This window comes from Heliangelus exortis, chromosome 3, assembly GCF_036169615.1.
Source record: "Heliangelus exortis chromosome 3, bHelExo1.hap1, whole genome shotgun sequence".
Lineage (NCBI taxonomy): Eukaryota > Metazoa > Chordata > Aves > Apodiformes > Trochilidae > Heliangelus > Heliangelus exortis.
In genome coordinates, this window is record NC_092424.1 from 59,470,245 (window position 1) to 59,489,667 (window position 19,423).

General features: G+C 41.2%; 1 protein-coding gene across 1 annotated transcript in view; it reads left to right on the forward strand.

Annotated features, from left to right (window-relative positions):
- The first annotated feature begins 3,777 nt into the window (after positions 1-3,777).
- Positions 3,778-19,423, forward strand: part of MOXD1 (monooxygenase DBH like 1) — a 51,623-nt gene continuing 35,977 nt past the window's right edge. Inside the window, exons 1-4 of the mRNA XM_071740903.1 lie at positions 3,778-4,225; positions 15,800-15,946; positions 17,397-17,564; positions 17,691-17,774. Of these exons, the coding sequence (XP_071597004.1) occupies positions 3,953-4,225; positions 15,800-15,946; positions 17,397-17,564; positions 17,691-17,774 (672 nt within the window). The 5' untranslated portion in view covers positions 3,778-3,952. The remainder of the gene's footprint in view (positions 4,226-15,799; positions 15,947-17,396; positions 17,565-17,690; positions 17,775-19,423) is intronic.

Consider the following 19,423-nt stretch of genomic DNA (forward strand, 5'->3'; position numbering starts at 1 on the left):
TCATATGAACCTTTACTAAGTTAATACACATGCAATTACAATCCTACCTGTGTGTGCAGCTAGCTGTCACACAAGGCATACACACAGTTTAAAAGTTCTTCGCACATCTTTAAGAGAAATAATTTTTTTAATGGTAACTGCTGTATTCCATTCTCCACAGCGTTACTCCCAATTACTTGGTGCCATGCTTCTTTGTAATGCATTTGCAAACATTTCTTTCAGGACCTGGGGAGGTTCTAATGCAGGTGGTTTCAAATGCTTCTATGCTCATTGGACAAGGGATATCTGGGACAAGACAGGTAAGCAGCTTGTTTGAAGGAGACGTTCTTGTTTCTCTGACTGAAATCTGGTGTCATGGTCAGCTCCAAGGATTTTTAAAATTTTTATTACACAGCTGAGAGCCAGCTTGTTTCTGGGGAGTCACAGGCTGTTGTTTTAGCTGTGCCATGTTCTTTCTTTCCTTCGAGTTTTGGGAATTGATAGGTGGAGTGTCTCCTACAACAAAGCACATTATTCTGTATAAAACAATGTTTATGGTTTTTAGCAAGTTTTTAACGCTTTGAAGATCATGTGCTTTTCTTCACAGTGTTTGTGATACAAACAAGATGGTTCTGATTTGTATACAGCTTTTTAATACCATTATAAAGTAGCATTTAATTCCATTTTTAAAACCATGCTGCACGATGGTGTGAGGAAGCAACTGGCAAGATCATCTTCAGTAATGGTAGTAAGATAATCCAAAAAGAAAAATAATTACTGAATTATTCTGTGCTTGTTTAGATGACTGCCTTCCTCTAGAAAAGGAGCAACAGGATTAAGTTCAGCCAGGAGAAGGTGGTAATCTGATGTCACCCTGGGTTCCTGCCAGTGGCATTGCTTCTAGGCTAAGGCTCAGATTTAGACTGTGGGTTTTTTTACCCGTTTGGTCTCTGAATGATGAAAAGAATTTTTAGTGAAGTCACTGAAGTCTCTTAATGTGAGTTTTGGGAGTTACAGTACTCTGCCCACAAAGTGCCTCTTCTTACTCTATTAGGAAAGTTTTATTACACAAGTATTGTTCTTGGGATTATAAATAGCAGCTAATAGAAAAAGGTTGGGTTTATCACAGGTTTTTTTGTGGATCAACTGTGCAGCTCTGCAAAGCCATTTGGATGGTTTGTTTTGGTGGAAAAAAAATATCTGCTGGAGATTGGAAAGTAACAGGGCTACTCCTGTTACAAGGATAACTTCCACTAGTTTAAGCTTGGACAGAGTGTCGGGGTGAGCAGTGCTTCTGAGTGTGGTTCCATTGCTGGAAGACAGGTTCCCAGCATCTGATTCTGGTAAAGAGAATTTGAGGATTTGGGAATAAAGGCTTCAGAGCCTCTGAGAAGCAGCAGACTGACTCTCAAGCTTTGTGGAGAGATCATTCAGTCCCTTGGGAGATTTCAAGAACTTGAGTATTGTTTTCATTCCAGCTCTCAGCCTCCAAAATGTCATTTTTCCTCCACAAAAGAAAATAAAGCCTGGGAGTGATCTGGTGGAACAGGGGCGTCCTGGCCACAGGCTCTGACAATACAGGACACTTGCAAGCTGGGCTGTACAGGGACTGTCCCCCTTCCAAAGCCCCTTCAACTCACCAGAAACATCAGGCTGTTTCTCATGAGTGTTACTGCTTTTACCAGACACACTAAAACAAATCCCTGTCTTTTCTGAGATACTGCCAGTTGTCCAAGGTGATCCTGCTGGCTTGGCTTTTGTTTGAATTACTGGAATGATCTCAGCAGACTCAAGTCTGAGTCCAATGGAACCTGGTTTTTAGTTTTCTGTCTGTACCTGTTTGCTGTAAGAGGAGCAGGGAGCTGGATGGAGGTGTCTGGGGGGGTGGAGGCTGGGCTCTCCATCCCAAGAGGTGTGCAGCTTTTACCAAAAACAGCCTCTATAGTGCACTCCTACCTCCAGCTCTGCTTCTCTCATGGGACCCACATCCAGGGAGCACTACTCCTGCTTTCTGTGCTGTACAGTGTAGTGCATTTCATAAGATATTCTAACATCCTCCCCTATATTGCAATATTCCATGTTGTGTACAGGCCTCTTCAATGTTGTCAGCACAATCCTTTTTGAACTGAGACATCATGGAGCTCTTTGAAGTGAGTATTTTCCATTATTTTGTACAAACACATTACAACACATGCTAGAAGAAGCACTAGTTTGTTTGGTGCCCACTGTTGTGGTTGAAAGGAAGTGATCCTCCTACCAGATGTCTAATTCAATGGTTCTTCCTGAGAGTGAGAGCTTGTGATGAGTTTGTCATGCCCACTTGATTGAAACTTTATCTCAGGATTTCTGTTATATAAAAACGTAGTATACAATCTTATACGAAAATGAAGAAAAAAAAGCTAATTTTAAGAAACATCCTTCATTCCTTCTTTGTCCCTGCTCTCAGAAAACATAAATGTACTTTTTTTTTCTTTAAACTGTCTTAATAATCCCTTCTCTAACACAGTTTTACAAATCGTGCATGGCCCCGTGATGAGATCACACCTTTGACCTTGAGAGGTCTCACACACTTGCACTTTCTTCTTAAATTAATCTACATACATTTGTAGATGTTAGCAGTTTTTAAGAAGAGCATCTCACCATTTTCTATTTTGTCAGTCAGTACTTTTGAAGCTACTTGTATAACTGGAAGAAAGGTTACACCAATTTTTTCCCTTAAAAAGTTATTTTCATCTCTCCAGTATCTAATTATTGGTTTTCTCTTATTTCTTGTTATGTTGTAGGTGAAAGTAATTTTTGGTGCTTTGATGCTTTAAGCGTTTTCTTCTCTAGAAGCTGTCTGCAGTTTGATGTGTTCTTCACATCACAGTAGGTGGCTGGAAGCCCTAGTAACATTTGTGAAATACTTTGATGCAACAGAGTGAAAAGGAAGCATTTTTAATTTCCCTTACCTACTAATTTGATTGGTTTTCATAGGTTTAGTGTTTCATTTTGGTTGAGTGCCAGGCTTTCTCTCTTTTGTTTAAGCACGAACAAAACACAATTCAAACAGCACAACTTCATTTTAAAATTGACTGAATATCACTTGGATCTTTCAAGGGCCAGTATGACTCTCGTGGATCACGGCTTTCCCATTTTGGGTGCTATTTTTTTATTTCCATCTAGATTTGCGGGGGGCTGGGGAACATCCTACAAAAAATACCTTTCTGATCTTTACTTTCCTGCCGAAATGGCGGTGACGGTGCGGGCAGGGGAAGGGTTTGTAGCTTCTCCTAACGGAGGGGTCGGGGACCGCATGGCTAAACTGGTGGAGTACTGGTGGCACTGGGGCCTCAAAGGACACGGGTGGGGTTTTAAGCTGTGCTTTTGGAGCCGTGTCGGTGCAACTCACTCTGGGAGTCCCCGTTTTCCACCTAAGGAGTAAAAATAACACTCCCGAGGGGCTATCGCCTGTTTAGCCGTCCGCACTCTCGCACTAAGCGAAAAAGCAGCTGAGAGCTGGAAAGAGCTCCTTTGCCTCCAGGCTTCCTCCCCTCGACCTCTTCCAGCGGAGTTAAAGCTCCCGTGGGGCCCGGGGGTTCCCCAGCGAGCAGCGGGGCCTCGTCCGCCCTCTCCTCTCCGCTTTCCCCATCCGGAGGAGAATTTTCACTCGCTAACGCCAAGCCCCAGAGCCTCCCCGGGAACACCCCCAGGGAGCCCGGCTCACGGCAGGTGCTGCCCGTGCGGCGGGGGCTCGGCCCGGCTCAGCCCCGACGGGCGGAACCGGGGGGCGGCCGCCAGCTCCGGGCCGGGGCGGGGAGCGAACAAAGCGGCTGCCGAGGGCGCGCTACCCCGACGGGGCTGGCCGGCACGGTGCCGCCCGCAGCGGGGGCGGGGTGACCGGGGCACCCGGCCCCCCTTCTCCGCGCACACACGGACACACATACACGAGCAGAGACGGAGACAGAGGCAGCCGCCGGAGCGCGGCAGGAGGATGCGGCGGCTGCGGCCCTGGGCGCCGGTGCTGTGCGGGATGCTGTGCGGGATGCTGTATGCCGCCGGGTCGCCGCGCAGCTACCCGCACAGCGCGGTGCTGGACGGCGCGGGCGCTTACCGCCTGCTCTGGGGGCGCCGAGGCAGCGCCCTCGCCTTCCGCCTGGAGGTGCGCACCCGCGGCTACCTGGGCTTCGGGCTCTCGGCCAGCGGCGGCATGGCCTCGGCCGACATCGTGGTGGGGGGCGTGGAGAGGGGCCAGCCCTACCTGCAGGTAAGGCCGGGCTGCTTTCCCCTCCCGCAAGCGCCCGCCGGGGGAGAGCGCTCCTGCATCTCGCACCCTGCTCCCGTCCCGGGTCCTCTTTGTCCGCACACCTTCCCCTTGCTGTTTGTTTCTTTCTCGGGACGTCCCTCTTCCATTATCCTCTTTCTTTTGCAGCCTCTTCGCCCCTCACCTCCGTACCTCTTTGCTTATTCCTTCCAGCTTTTCGCTTATCCCTTTTGTTCTGGGTTCCTATCCCTTGGCAGGAGCAAGTCCTTTTTGGTCTGTTCCCTGCCAGCCTTCCCTCCAAACTTCTACATGGGTTTCATCAAACGTGTCAGGTTTCCTTCCTCATCACCCAGGGAATGCAGCAACCCTTTCTTTTCGCTCTCCTCGGGCACTGTCTCTCCCTGCCATGCCTTTGAGGAGCCGAGGAGAAGAGGGGAGGAACAGTAGAGTCTCAGCGAGCTGCGGAGGGGCTTTCCGCTTTTCCCTCACTCTACCATAGCTCATCTTGTGCAACTAACAAGTGATGGAGCTTGGTCATCCCGGTGCCACCTGAATGTCCTATTTTTAATTCCTTTGGCATGAGGGCACGATACCACTAGCTTCCCAGCCTGATGATTTACTCATGGGCTTAGGTACAGCCGGTGCTGCTCCAGTCTTTGGTGGTCCTCCTCTCCACACCTGAAGGTGTTTTGACCCAGTTATTGAAAAGGACTGACAGAGTAACAGCCGGAGCTCTGGGTGCTTTCCCTGGCCTGGCAAAGCAATCTCAGAGGAGCCCAAATGTATCAGCATATTTCTCTAGGTATGTTTGTGTAGTTGTCCTAAGTATTAGCAGAGCTACAGCTGGGAACAGGAGCGTGGCACATAGGATGAACCGGGGCTTTCAGCAAACTCTTTTCCAAGAGGCACCAGTGGCTGGTGGGGCAGGAACCATGAGAGGGGAGAGGGACCCACACTTTTGTTTCCCTCTCAGCAACCTGAGATCCAGCCTGGAGGAGTTGCTCTGGGGCCAAGGGAGCACGGATAGTGAAAGGAGAGTAAGAGCTGGCCCCAAGTTTCCTGAATAATAACTTTTAGAGAGGCAATTTAGGAGCAGTGTAACACCCGGTTCTTGGTGTAAGGGCTAGGAGAAATTGTCTGTCTTTTTCTTTTCATCCTGTTAGAGTTAGTGGTTCTTGGAAAATGCTGCTTAAATTTTGTGAGATTCTGCTTTTAGAATATGGATTTTTACTAACATTTAATAATAAGAAAAATAAATTAGCAATATGTTCTCCCTACGATTTGTCAAGATTTTGTAAAATCAAACCTTTTCCAGAAAAAAATTTTTTTAGCATAAATACTCCCTTTTCCCCCCTATTATTTCACTATGTAAAGCCTAGCCAAATACATGTTTTATTTAATTTCAGACCAATGAATTTTAGAATGTTTTCCCCTCCATATTTCAAAATGAAGATAATTTGTCCAAAAACCTCTGTCTAAGTAAATCACTAATAGTACTACTACTGCCAATAGTAATAATAAAAATGATCCCTATTCTAGTCACCAAACAATGAGCTCTTAGCTTACAAATGTAGGGCTAACTGGAGCCTTACATTTCTAAAGATAAACCTATTAAACTGTTAAAAGAAAGACAAAGTTTGTGATTGGTTCGTTCCTGTGGATAAAGCAAGCCTTTTGGAAAGGCATCCAAACCAAGTGTAAAGGCATTCAGTAATGGAGGATCCATCACCTTTTATAGTTTGTGGCACTGGAAGTCTTTGAAATTCCTGATTTCCAGTACTAGTTTGTCTGCATTCAGATTCCAGGCATAAATTTTCTCCACTGCATAAAAAAGTCTACTAACCCCCATCCCACCTCCATAAAATTATTTATATGCTGTAATCAAGTCATTCCTCAATTTTCTTTTGCATGAAATGAGTCAGTCGAGCTGTTTAAGCATCCCACTGCAGGACACTTCCTCCACCACTCAAAACACTTTTGTGGCTCTTTTCAGCACCTCTCAGAGGTTTTCATCATCTTTTAAAACTGGCTCTGTACAAATTCCATTCTTCTTCCAAAGTTTTGCTTCACTGACATCCCAAGACAGATACAACTGAGACAGACAGGGGAAGGACTGTCACAAGCACCTCGGGCTACTCAACGTCTGATATTTTTCCTGAAACATTAATTTAGTACATGAACATCTGCTGTGCTAAGTGCTAGGAGCTAGTTTGTTGCACATTTGAGAATGTAAGGCACAGAAGAAACAGTTCTATCTGCTAGGCTTGCTTGCAACCTGAGGTTTTCTCCATTCTCCTTTCTTCTTCAGTTCTAGACAGCAAGGTTTCTGTTTACACTGGATTGAGGACTTTTGAAAAGTTGCTCAATTAAAATATTTCTGTATTTCCTTGTACCGGCAAGGAAAGGGCAGAAACAAAGATGATAAAGAAATAAAATTTGTCTAAAAGCTTTTCCTGGCCAGTCAGCAGGAATAATTATAAAATGAATGACTTGTTCTAGAATGCTATTTCAATAATATCTAATCCTCCCTTTAGTGGACACACAGTTATACAGTGTATCCAGTAAAGGACAAGTTTTTTTAAAACATGTTCTGTCTTAAGTGTATGTCATCATCATAATTTACATTATTTACTACTAAAAAAGAATTTTTCATAGATAGTACCGTTGAAAGTATGTGGTTTTATGCCTAGCTGCAGTCTATAAAATATGTACACCCCATAATGAAAGAACTTACTTTTCTTTCTGGTTTTAGAAATATGTTTTTATTCCATGATCTTCAGTCGGAAAATGTGCATCGTGGTCTAAACTCTTAGAAGGGTCATTTTTTGGTTTCTTTGAAAGTTGTGAGATGCTTGTTAGTGGCCTGATTTTCAGAAGATGTTCTGAAACACCTTTAGAGCCTTTCAAGTGGGCATTGAAATTGCCAGTCGTTTGGGAGAATTTAGCCTTCCCCTCCTTCTCCCCCTGATTCTCTCTCCTCCTTTAAAAATAGAAAGTATCCTTGGAGGAATGAGCCTTTTTTTGGGAGCAAATATGTAAAAGTAGCTAGACTGCAGCCATCAGTAAAGGTAAAAGCAGACACGCCTTAGTGTGTGGAAGATTGGGTGTATTGAGATAAAAGAAAACGTCCAGATGGTATTCAGAGAAGAGAGAAAACATTTACTCTGGCACTTTTTCTTTATCCTCTCAGATCAAGTAGATGCATTCCCCACCATCAGCAGGCAGTGCTTTCCATGAAAAAATTTGCTGACTCGAGGTGCTGAACACCCAAGACTGGGTTTTGCTTTTTCAGTTTTAAGGAATATCCTGATCTTGGGTGTAATGAGTTGCTTGTTTTGGCCTGCTTTTCAATGTTTGAGCTGTTTTAAGGTAAGAGTGTCTTGGCATAATAAGCAAAGGCTAAAAAGATTTGAAAATCTTCTTGTTCTTTTTAAGTAGAGCAGGGTGAAGTGTTTCGATGTCATCAGAGAAGAAGAACAAACCTTCTTGGTGTACCGTAGTAGGTTTTTGAAGAGCATTGAAGGGTCAGAGAATTATATATCTGGTATTCTAATGTTCAGGAGTTTGGCATTTGGGTGCCTAGATATGTTTTGGGATGATGTAGAGGACACAGCCTTAGTAGATGTAGATGTACATGCATAATTTTCTGTATTATCATGAGGCCCTGATAATGATAGTGATTCTCATTAACATCTCTATCAAAGAGAGGTTGAAAAAGGCATCAGTGAACAGATGATTCTCCATGTAAGTGAGGGCCCTGTGGTGACAGAGCAGCAGAGGATGTGGTGTTTGGGTGTGTGTGTCTGAGAACAAGCAGAAGACACCAATGGGATCTGGTGTTGGAAATCTGGCAGCTTCCTTTGTTTCTGTAGGGAGGGGATGAACTTAAAAGGAGAGTTCATACTTAGCAAAATGTTACCTTTGAAATACTGCCGTGGTCACTCGCACCAGTTGTTACTCTGCACAGAAATTCTTGGGGCAGTCTTAGCTAGTATTTTTTCCTCCTTTTTTCCCTTTTAAATTTTTAAAAGCATCTCTTTTGTTCTTATGAATTGACACAGCATGCATTTTCATGCTAGACCCATGCCTTTTCCTTGGTCTCCACCCCTGTCTGGAATTGTGCATCCCCACCCACAGCACGTAGCTTCTGAGAGCCTCATTTTGGGGAGAGTAATCCTCCTTGATGAATGCCTATTTTGTGCAAGTTATACAAGAGGGTTGCATTGTTAGAATCTTCTGTTGAACTTGCACAAAAATAGCCCCTACTCAGGGTGAATAGGGACTGTGTGTCGCTAAAAAGTACTTTATTATTCATTACAGCCTTGCTTGTTAACTGTCACCCAAACTAAAGAATATCTGTTATCAAATGTATCCCATAGAGTTTGCTTAATTGCTCATAGGGAAGTACTTGGAAGAGATTTTAAAGGACACAAAACAGGGAGCATTCTCTGTACTTAACGATATGCTGCTTTTAAGTGCACTCATGCCAACAGCAACAAAAGAAGTGTTGAGAAAACAACTTGAAAGGCACCAAGAGAGGGATGCAAAGTGAGTGCCACACGGACATATCTCAGTTGGGGCTTTGTTGGAGGTATTTCATGCCTTTGGGCATCGGGGCAAAATCTCCAGATGACTAATGAGTCCTTCTTGGGCATAATGGGACACTCCAGTGTCCATCTCACTGGCTGGGTGCTTTGTAATTCTCTTTCAGAAGTACAATTGTTAGGACAAGGAAGCAACAGTTGGTGAACAAAAGATGAGAATTCTGTAGCTCTTGTATTTTGCAGGCATTGGGGGGGCTGTTTGAAAGTTGATGGTTTTTGGTTTGGTTTTTTTTTTTAGTTTGGTTTGGTTTAGTTTGGTTTTGTGTTGGCTTGGTTATTTTTTTCTTTACAGTGTTTTTTTCTTGTCCTTTCCTTTGGAAACTTTAAGAAAATGAAATTTTCTTACAGCTCCTCAAAAAATGTACCTGGGGCAGGATGGAAATGTAGCCACTGTGAGTGATGCAAAGGCTTAAAATAACTGGGGAATGATTTAATTCTCAATATAAACATTAACATAGGAGAGAGAAGAGGGGATATTTTCTTGTGCTTAAAAATCCCTTAAGTGTTTTTAAAGCTTCCTCATAATTTAAGTAATTAAAGTAATTAAACCAAGAAAACTAGTACTGGTAAAGTGCTCCTGTGTAAGGAATGCTCCTTGTGATAAAGTACAGATTGGATCACTCCGTATCTCCTACTTGCAGGTTTTCTTTCTCATTAAACACATTGCTACATGTTTTGTCTAGTCTGTTTGTGCTAGATGAGCCTTTAATCTAGATTTAGAGCTTCTGATATAACTGGAATATAACCTCTTAAATCAACATTTTTTTCTTGATAAAAATACTCGGATAGGTCCTTGTGACTCTGCTGCAAAGTCAAATTATCCATGATGAAAAGTGATGTTGTATTTCAACTTTTAACCTCTTGTACTTCTTACACCTTTGTGTAGTAAATCAGAGAGCACTCCAGATTTCAGTGTTTTCCATTTGTGTATTATTATATTTTTATATCTCCCAGGAATGGCACAGAAACCAAGGGGTGTCACTGCAGGCTGTAGGCTGCTGGGAAGCTGCTTCAGGCAGCCTTGAACTATGTACAAGAAGAACACTGAAGTGTATTCAGGTGACATCCAGTTTCAGTGAGGAAAGACATGTCTCAGAGAAAATAATTTTGGTTTATATCTAAGAAATACACACCCTTTTTTGCAAAGAAATTATATCTACATGTACACACACATACACTCATTAACTTTCTGTAAATATACAAGTGGAAAACTCTTGTGTATATGTTTATGTCTGCATTTAAAGTTCAGTCGACACCCACAATTATTTGTTACAGATAAGATTTTTCTGCCCTTGTCAAAGTTAGTAGTACACCTGAAGTAAATATTCCACATTTACACCAGTGTAATTTATCCAGTTTAGTTAAAATGGTAACAGGAATTGGGAACAGCTTCTTGGAACTGCACCTTTGACTGAGATACTGGCTTCCTAGCAAGGACTAAATCACTTCATGCTAATTTGCTGTGTAGGTTAAAAAAAAAAACAAACCCAAAACATAAATCAGTAAATTCATTACAAACAGTCTGGTCATAGGGCACCAGCTGAATTTACCAGCCCCAGTTTAGGAACTTCTTGCAGCTACTTGATTGCTGTCACTGTACCCTTTCTGTGGATAATTTTTTTTCATTTGGGACCAATCTCAACATTGGATCAGTCAACTGGAATGCTCTCAAGGTGTTCTTATATGGTGTAGTGATGTTTTCTGACTTCTGCTTGTATTATTTTTTGGATGGACTCCACTTATTCCTGACATAAGAACACAGTAAGTTTCTTTGCCTGAAACTCAAGCTGAAATTTATTTGAGGTTACAAAGAAGTTTGCTTTGCTTATTTGTAAATTCGTGCTCTGTTTGCTTCTTACCAAATACAGTGTAAAACCAGATTCTTTTCGGTGGTAACATCCAGTGCGTGCTGGAACCATGAGCAGCAGGATTCCATCTAAATTGGACACAACAATAAAAAAAGAGAGATGTTGACTACAGATGTTTTTTTTTTTGGAAACCCAGAAAGGCATAGCTTGGTGCTTATTTCAAACAAAAGTTTTGGTCTGTTCTTTTGAGTTCTGTAGCATATTATTCATCCTATTTATTCTCAGTTAGAACCTCTCCCCCACCAACTTGGGCTTAGTTACAGCTTCCTGATTCCTTTCACCAAATTTGTCTGCGACCCCAGTCTTCAACATCAGTTTGATAGATTGCGGATGTTAGAAACTCCCTGGGTTGGTTACAGACCAGAGATGAGGAATAGCTGCAGCACAGCTGGTTTTCCCCCATTTCCTATTCCTGGCTTTATTACTTGTAGGTGTTAAATGGCTGCTGGAATGGCAGCAATCTCCTGGTCAGAGAAGGGCAGTGTGTATAAATCCCAGCAGCTCACAAGCTGAGCCAGCAAGGCCAATTGCTGGATGAGGCCATAGTTTGAAAGTTATTTTATGCTCCTTGAGGTTAAAAGGTGCTGTATATAATTCAGGCTGGGAAATGGATATAACAAACAAAACAGTCTTGTACATTGTAAAGATCCAGGGAGGGAGTCCCATAAACACCTGTTCAAGCCTGCGATGACAGCTGGTGCTGCTTGTAGGGTCAGGCTTCCCTCTGCAGCTGTGCTTACATTCTCAAAGGAGAAAACAGCCTCTTTTCACATCCTTAAGAAATTACTCTCCCTGACTGTTTGCAGAGCAGCAATCAGAAACCATATATGCTGCAAAACCTTTTTTTTTTAAAGAAGGAGAGAGGTTAATGGGATCTCAGAAACGGTATAACATGATCAGCACTGCATCTGGAAAAGAACATGTCAGTAAGATTTTTCATATTCCATATGTTGTTTTGACTTCTATGTAATGTGAGGAAGGAGGTGCCTAATTATTTGACTGGTTGCACAACTTAACCCAGAGTTTAAAATGCCAGTATATATAATATATTCAAAGGAAGTGCAGAAAGTTTAAATGATTCAAACATAAACTGTTTACATAAGCAAATTTTGAGATAAAAAAATAACATCTTCATTATTATGCACCAAGATCAATAGCACTTCTGAAACTTTATTTCAAACATTTACAATTTAAATAACCAAAATAAGATGTTCTTACTAGAAAAATATGCTAATTTCACCCTTGTTTTCTCTTTCTGTAACTTTTTATACTTCTTTAAAGTTGATGTGAACCTTGGCAGCTTTTAACTTCATTTAATGTATGATATAAACATCTTTTTGTGTAAGAAACTGGAGAAACTGTGTGCAAGTTTTGAATCAGTATAAAAATCCATGTTTTCAGGCTTGTGCTGGGAGTGTTTCAGAAGTCCAGTTTTAAGGTTCTGACAATCTCTTCTGGGACTCAAGAAACTCAAGGGAACTTGTATCAGTATAAACTTTCCTACAAAAAGAGACAGATTTTCTATCTAACTGCATGTGGTGGCAAAACCAAACGTGTTTAAAAGAGTTCACCACACGGGAATGTTTTCCTACCTGGGACAAAAAATAGGCTATTCTAATATGTGGTAGATTTCAGACCATCTGTGATAGACATTGAAGCACTGCAATGAGTGAAACTTGCAAATTTAGATGAGTTCTGTGTTATGGAATTCTGTCTCTGAGAAAGTTTCAAATCATAATTAAATATCCCTGGTTCAGCTGAAGCCCAGAAGCCTCCTGCCCTCTCTGAGCCCTGGTGAATCCATTTTCTGTGTTGTTGTTTGGCCTTACAACTCACTTTTCAGAGGCCTTCAGAGCTATACAGCTTTGTCCTTTGACTAGACACAGGACTTAAATGGAGTGTTAGCTGTCCAAATGTGGATGGCTTTAATTGCATTTGTACCACAGGAGCAGACCTTCCATTTATTCTTATTTTTCCACTCTGAAAGCAAGCATAGAGCATATATAAAGATATAGAGGTATCTCTAACTAACTTTTTCTTACTTTTTCAAGATACCGCTGAAAAGGATGTGACATCACTATTTGTCAGTATGTCTTTGTTTTTGATAACATCCTTTTGTTCATTACATTTTGCACACAAACACTTGTCTTAAAGTCTTTTAAGCTCTGATGAGTAAGTTGAGCAAAGTCTGTCCAGTTTGACTTAAAATCTTCTCTGTCAACAGAAAGAGATCAATGTGGTTCCTTAGCAATGTGCCCTTACTTTGCTTTCACATTGGTAAACAAATAATTTTCACGGGTGAGGTTGAGCACTCAATTTCTGAGCTGTTCAGAAGTTTTTTTGTTACATTATTTAATTTTATTTTTGTGAGCAACATCTGGACAATTTTCAGCAAGGCAAATAAAAATAGTAATAGAGGCTGTTCATTAACTCCTAGCTTCTGGCAAGCATATCCACACTTGTTTCATCTAGGGCAGTCCCATTGCATGCAATGGAGTTATAGGACTGGGGAACAAATAGACATCTCTCTGTCTTCCTCTGTCTACAGAAATTTGGTTCCCAGGTATTCTCAGCACCCTGATACTTCAAGGTGGCGGGTATCAGACAGAGAAAGTAAGTAGACACCAGGAATTTATTACTTGACAGAAAATTTCACATGGGAAAGATGAACATTGGTTGGTCAGATTAGCATCTGCCCACAGAATAATTTAAGGCGAGTTGGGGAGTGAGGTGCTGCTGGGCATGGGCAGCAGGGGCAGGCAGCACCCCCAGTGCTCAAGGGATCTCTCTCCCCCTGGGCAGCAGCCCTGTCCTCTCCTGGGGTTTGGGCTTTGGGGCCAACCTCCCCAAAGCATTCCCTGGCAGCCACAAAATCAGCCCCTCACAGTGAGCCAGAGTTGTGACCTGGTTTTGCCTGTCATCCAGGGGAATGAAATAACTGCTCTGACAGTCACATTATCGAGGCATATCCGAGCTAATACCTTAATTACACAACTTTGTCAAGTTATTTTTGCGTTCTTCCCACAGGCTCGTGGAAGTCAAGGCTCTGGTCTGAAAAAAAGTGGTGTTTTGTGGGTTTTTTTTGCTTGTTTTTTATTTATTTCATTATGGCTGTATCCTCTAGACTTGTTAAGAAATGGTGAAGTTTATCTGCAAAATGTATGAGTATGGACACCTAACTTTGCTTCACATTTCTGAGGTTTCCTTCACAGCCCTGTCAGGCAAAGACTTTCAACCTCTTTATGTGAAGAAGAGCTATTCTACCATTTGTATTCCTCAGTAATTCAATGTCTGGGTGCTTATTCTAACACAATCAGTGCCTTCTTCTGACTTAATGTAAAACTGCAGCAAAGATGTCACACTTTCATTAAAGCTGGTGTTCACAAGGTTGCTTTTCTTATCCAGACAAGTATTTACTCTTTTTAAGATAGAAGTGGAGATTCCATAGAGGAATGTTTTCAGAGGGGTGACATTGCATATAGATGTACACTGCTTCTTTCTAATGCAGGACTGAAAAATTGAGCAATTTTGATCCCTTAAAGTACCCATCTTCAAGTACCATCCAAAACCAGATCCATTATTTCTCTCTGGAAAGGCAAATCCAAAATTCTTTTTCTAAACAAAGCCAGCTGATCAGTTCCCTTTCATTCAGCATACAGCTTTGGGTCCCAGATCCCTCTTTTGCTCTTTTTGGTTACTATTTTTCCATGTGTTTATTCTTTCACATATGTACTCATTCATTTGTAGTCATGAGAAGTGCTGGCAAGTATCTTTCAAAATTTTTGAAATTTAGAGTTGTTCCAGAACTTAAAAGATCCAAACTGTTTCATGAGTTTTGGCAAGACAGAATTAAATCCGAGTAACTTCATCCTGGTAAAAATGGTTGGCTTTTTACCCTTTGCTGCTTTGTAACTGCATTGTGACTGAGATAATTTTATACAAACTTCATCCAAATTAGTATACCTTAACGAAATGCTTGGGCATGTAGTTATTTGTATGTCTTTAAAAGGCAGACCAGCTTGTGAACTCTGACTGGTGTGCATGTGTTCTCTTGCACGCACACGGATTTCTAGGGCGGGGTAATGCTTAAGCTTAGAGTTCCTAAATGATCCTTTGGGGAATTAATAAGGCATCAGCTGCTTTTACCAGTATCAGAATACTTGGACATGACATTTTACAGTTTTTCAGCTTGGTTACCCCCACTTTAACAAAAGGGGAAAGCTAGAAAACACCCAAAAAGTGAATGGAGGTCCAAACAACTACAGAATTAAACACCTTCCAGGAAGATCTGTGCAATTAGTGGTGTCAGCCTGCAGCCTGTTTGACATCAGAAATACCTCTATCAGTGAAAAATCTCCCTTCCTATCCCAAACTGGGAAGAAACAGCTTAAAACTCAAAAGAGGGTGACCAGAGGAGATGCATCTTAAGGTGCTGGCAAGCCCTTTCAGGGTGGCAGGGGTGGGGGGAGAGGGTCCCAGCTGTGTGGGGGCTGAAGGAATTTGAGGTGAGGAGGTTAATGACCCAGCATCACTGTGGCTGCTGCTCCATTGTACCCTGCTGCTGCTGCTGAACCCCAGATGGGGGGGAGCCTCTTTCTTACAAACAGTCCCCCTCCTCAGCACCTTTTGTATGAACTGAGTGCTTTCCTTGCTGGTTAAGCCCTAGGGTTTCTGGTTCTAGTTAGTGTTCATTCAAGAGGTTTGCTTTTCGCAGGGAAAAAAAAAAAAAAAAAAAAAATTGTGGATATTAAGTGAGATTCATTCTCTTGGTAATTCCACCCAAAGTTCATGACACCCCAGTCGTGATAAATAGGGTTGCTGGGTTGTTGAGTACAGCCTTTATTTCTGCATTTTAATACACGCATTGTGTAGTTAAAAGTTGCTCAAAACATACTTTAAGCTGCTCATCAAGGAGACTCACTTTCTTGATGATTTTTAATCAAAAAATGTTCAGTGCTGCCTCAGATTTATCATTTGACACAAAACTAGGATACTTCAGCATTTTACATCAAGGCATGTTTTAAGGGGCTTTGGTACTGGACATAAAGCTTCATTTTAAATTTAATATTGCACTCTAATAGTGGTGTATCTTTTGTTTTCAACAGGATTATTTTACAGATGAAAACAGGGTACTGAAAAAGGACCCCCAGCAGGATTACCACCTCGACTATGCCATGGAAAACAGCACACATACAATACTGGCTTTTAGCAGAGAATTGCACACTTGTGATCCAAATGACAAGAGCATAACGGTAAGGGGCTGCCTAGAAAGAGAGAGAGATGAAATAGGTAATAGAGGCCAAATGTAGACATGGTTTTGAAGCTGGCTATTGAAAGCTCACCTTAGGAAAAAAGAAAACATTAGAGAATTAGAGAATCTTAGTTTCCAAAACATCTGCTTGGCCAACTTGAATTAATCAGGTAAAATACTTGTGCTAATTTTATTAAGCTCCTACATTTTAATGTCATTCTTCTACTTTAATGCCTAATGTTCTCTAGCACACCAAATGAATTCAGCATTGAAACAGGTACCTCTGGGTCATTAGGTCTCATATCCCACAGTTAGAATTATTCAGAAGTACCAACTTGAGAAATGCTTTTTTGGTTTGACACTCAGTTTGTCTTAAACATAGACTTTTCTAGAAGTTTGGAGCATATATTTTAAAAGTGTATTTTTGGTTTTAATTCTCTTTTCAAAATTAAGAAGTTGAAAAATTTGATAATAAAGCTTCCCATAGTAAAATACTTTCATGGTGAATTCTCCTGTTGCCCTAGGCACTGCTGCAGTCTTTCCCAAGCATAATTTTAAATTATATGAAGTTGATGACTTCATGTAATGGAAATGACAGGTTAGAGAGATTTGCAAGGCTTTCTGTGCTTTGGCTTTGGTTACCAAAACCATCACAGATGGTTTACTGCCATCTTGGAATTGTTGCTGAGTTACTGTTTAGCCCTATTTTCACTATCTGTGTTTTCACAATATACTCAGTAATTAAAACATGAGAAGCTGAAAGATGCAGAAAGTAAATCCACAGCTGTGTAAATCACCAGATTTCTAGGCAGTCAATGGATCTATGTTTTTCACACTTGCTCCAAATTCTTGGTATAATTTAACATTTTGGAGTACTTCAGGATTTGTTAGAGTACTTTTTCTTGAGGGTTGCCCATTGCCATCTGAGCATGGTTTACAGAGAACTGATCTGTGCTGTAGCTGTAGATTGATCTTTTAAGATATAAATCAGTTCTGTAATTGCATGTCTATCTTTGCTAACACGTAAGGACAGCAATTTGCAGAAGGTATTTGCATCTTTACAGAACCTGAAAATGGTTTGAGGGGAAGCTTTCTGGTTGCTGGCCAAATGAGTGACATCTCTGGAAATAAATTTTTCATGCATTTAGTTGTCTACCTCCTTATGAGTCTGTTACGCTATTTGCAGATATGATTTAAATTTGTGACATTAATGACATCTATCAGAGAGATACTGATTTTCTGTGTGTCTCCAATGAACCATATGAGTATAAAACATTATTGATTTTAAAGAAAATATCAGTGTCAGTACATGATGGCTCCTCTGGTATATATTGCCATTGTTCAAATAAAGCAACACCTATGCTGTAGGAATTATGTGGACCATGGGAGGAAGATATTGTTCCTATCTTTATGGATTTTTTTTGTTTGTTTGTTGGGTTTTTTCATTCCAGGAGAGCACAGTGCGGGTAATATGGGCCTACCACCACAAAGACATGGGAGAAGCAGGTCAAAATTACCACGGGTCTAATCGTGGTACAAAGAGTCTACGTTTACTGAATCCTGAGAAAGAAGATGTCTCATCTGCTTCTTTGCCATACTTTGACTTGACAAACAAAGACGTAAGTTACTCCAGCTTTTGGGTTTCTGTGGGGATGAGGATAAGGTGGCAGCCAAAACTTTGGGCTTATGCAACAGAGTAGTGTGACTTTTATAATATTGTATTCTTGCCCTTTTTATTAAGACAGGTGCTTGTACCAGATAAGGATACAACATACTGGTGCCAAATGTTTAAGATTCCTGTACAACATGAAAAGCATCATGTGACAAAGGTAAGTGATTCTGACTGAACACATTTAGAGGAGCTCAGATAACAACTACATTTCACATCAGTTCTTACACTTTCAAAATTTCTTTCAGTACTTACTGGAATGAAAACAAAACCTCTTGGCTGTCTCCACAAATATAGGTCAAGGGTGTGTATGTGTGTGCTCAGGATCTGATTTTGGTGTACCCTGACAACCAGCACATGCAGGTGTCACTGAACCCATTTCTTCCTCTTCTCCTTTGTCCTCTTTCCCTTAAGAAAATGAGGCTGAAAATTATTTCTGTTCATAAACATTTTTGGCAAATACGAAGTAAAATTATCCAAAAGCATGTTCCATCAAGTTTCTACTTTTATATAAGAATGTCATTAATTTCTCTTAATGGAGACTAACCTTAGACTTAAAAATAATTAAATGTTGAAGCCTGTTCAAATGAAGGGGAGGGTTCTTACTTACTTCCTTACTTCCTATGCCACTCTTGTGGTTTAACCCCAGCCAGCAACTAAGCCACACAGGGCTGTTCATTCATTCCACCCCAGTGGCATGGGGGAGAGAACTGGGAGGGTACAAGAGAGGAAACTTGTGGGTTGAAATAAAGGCAGTTTAATAAGTCAAGCAAAAGCCACACACACAGGCAAAGCAAGAAAATTCATTCACTGCTTCCGTGGGCAGGCAGGTGTAATGGTGACTTGGGAAGATGAATTCCATCACTCCAACTCTCCTCCCTTCCTCTTTCCTTCCCCAGGGTGTTATTGCTGAGCAGGATGTCCTATGGTGTGGGGTGTCCATTCAGTCAGCTGGGCTCAGATGTCCCATCTCTGCCCCCCAGTTCATCCCCTGCCCACTCGCTGGTGGGCACTGTGAGGAGCAGAAAAGGCCTTGACTCTGCAAGCTCTGCTCAGCAACAGCTAAACCAACCCTCTGTTATCAGCACTGCCTACAGCATAAATCTAAAACATAGCCCTGTTAGCAGCTACTATGAAGGGAATTAACTCTTTCTCATCCAAAATGAGCACAGCCGTGTTACATCATGTGAACACAGACTTTATCTTAAGCTGTGTTGAAGTTAAATACTATGAAAAAAGAGATGGATGTTGTATTTTATTTTCAAACTAATGAAAGTGTGTAAGCATCTACACAAGGCTCAGCAAACCCATGTCCACAGGTTTTCCTAGAACTTATTTTCCAACTTTTCTTTCTGCTACACATTCCTTCCCAGGAGCAACATACTGAAGACTTCCTAAACAACTCCTTATTGTTCTATACTGCTTAAGATAGCACAGTGAGATAGCTCTGGCCCTCATTTTTTTCTTTTTTTAACCCATGAGTGCTTTTAAGTATATGCTTCTATTCAATTTTTTTTGTTATTGTCAGTCATGTTTCTCCAATACATTCATCAAGACTGAAATTTTAAATCAAAGCAGGGAACTTAATGTGGGATGTCCAGTGTTTTGTCTGAGAAACACCCATAGTTATTCTGTAATATTATGGGTTTCTGCAGTGTATAAGAATGAAGAATTGCAAGGTCCAAATTTCTGCCTTCGGATACTTGATCTTTAATCGTATTTTAAATTTGTGACAACTACTTTCATAAATCTTCATGAAAAGAGAATTTGCTTGTAATACAGTATGTATGGCAAGCTTCCTAGCTTTCA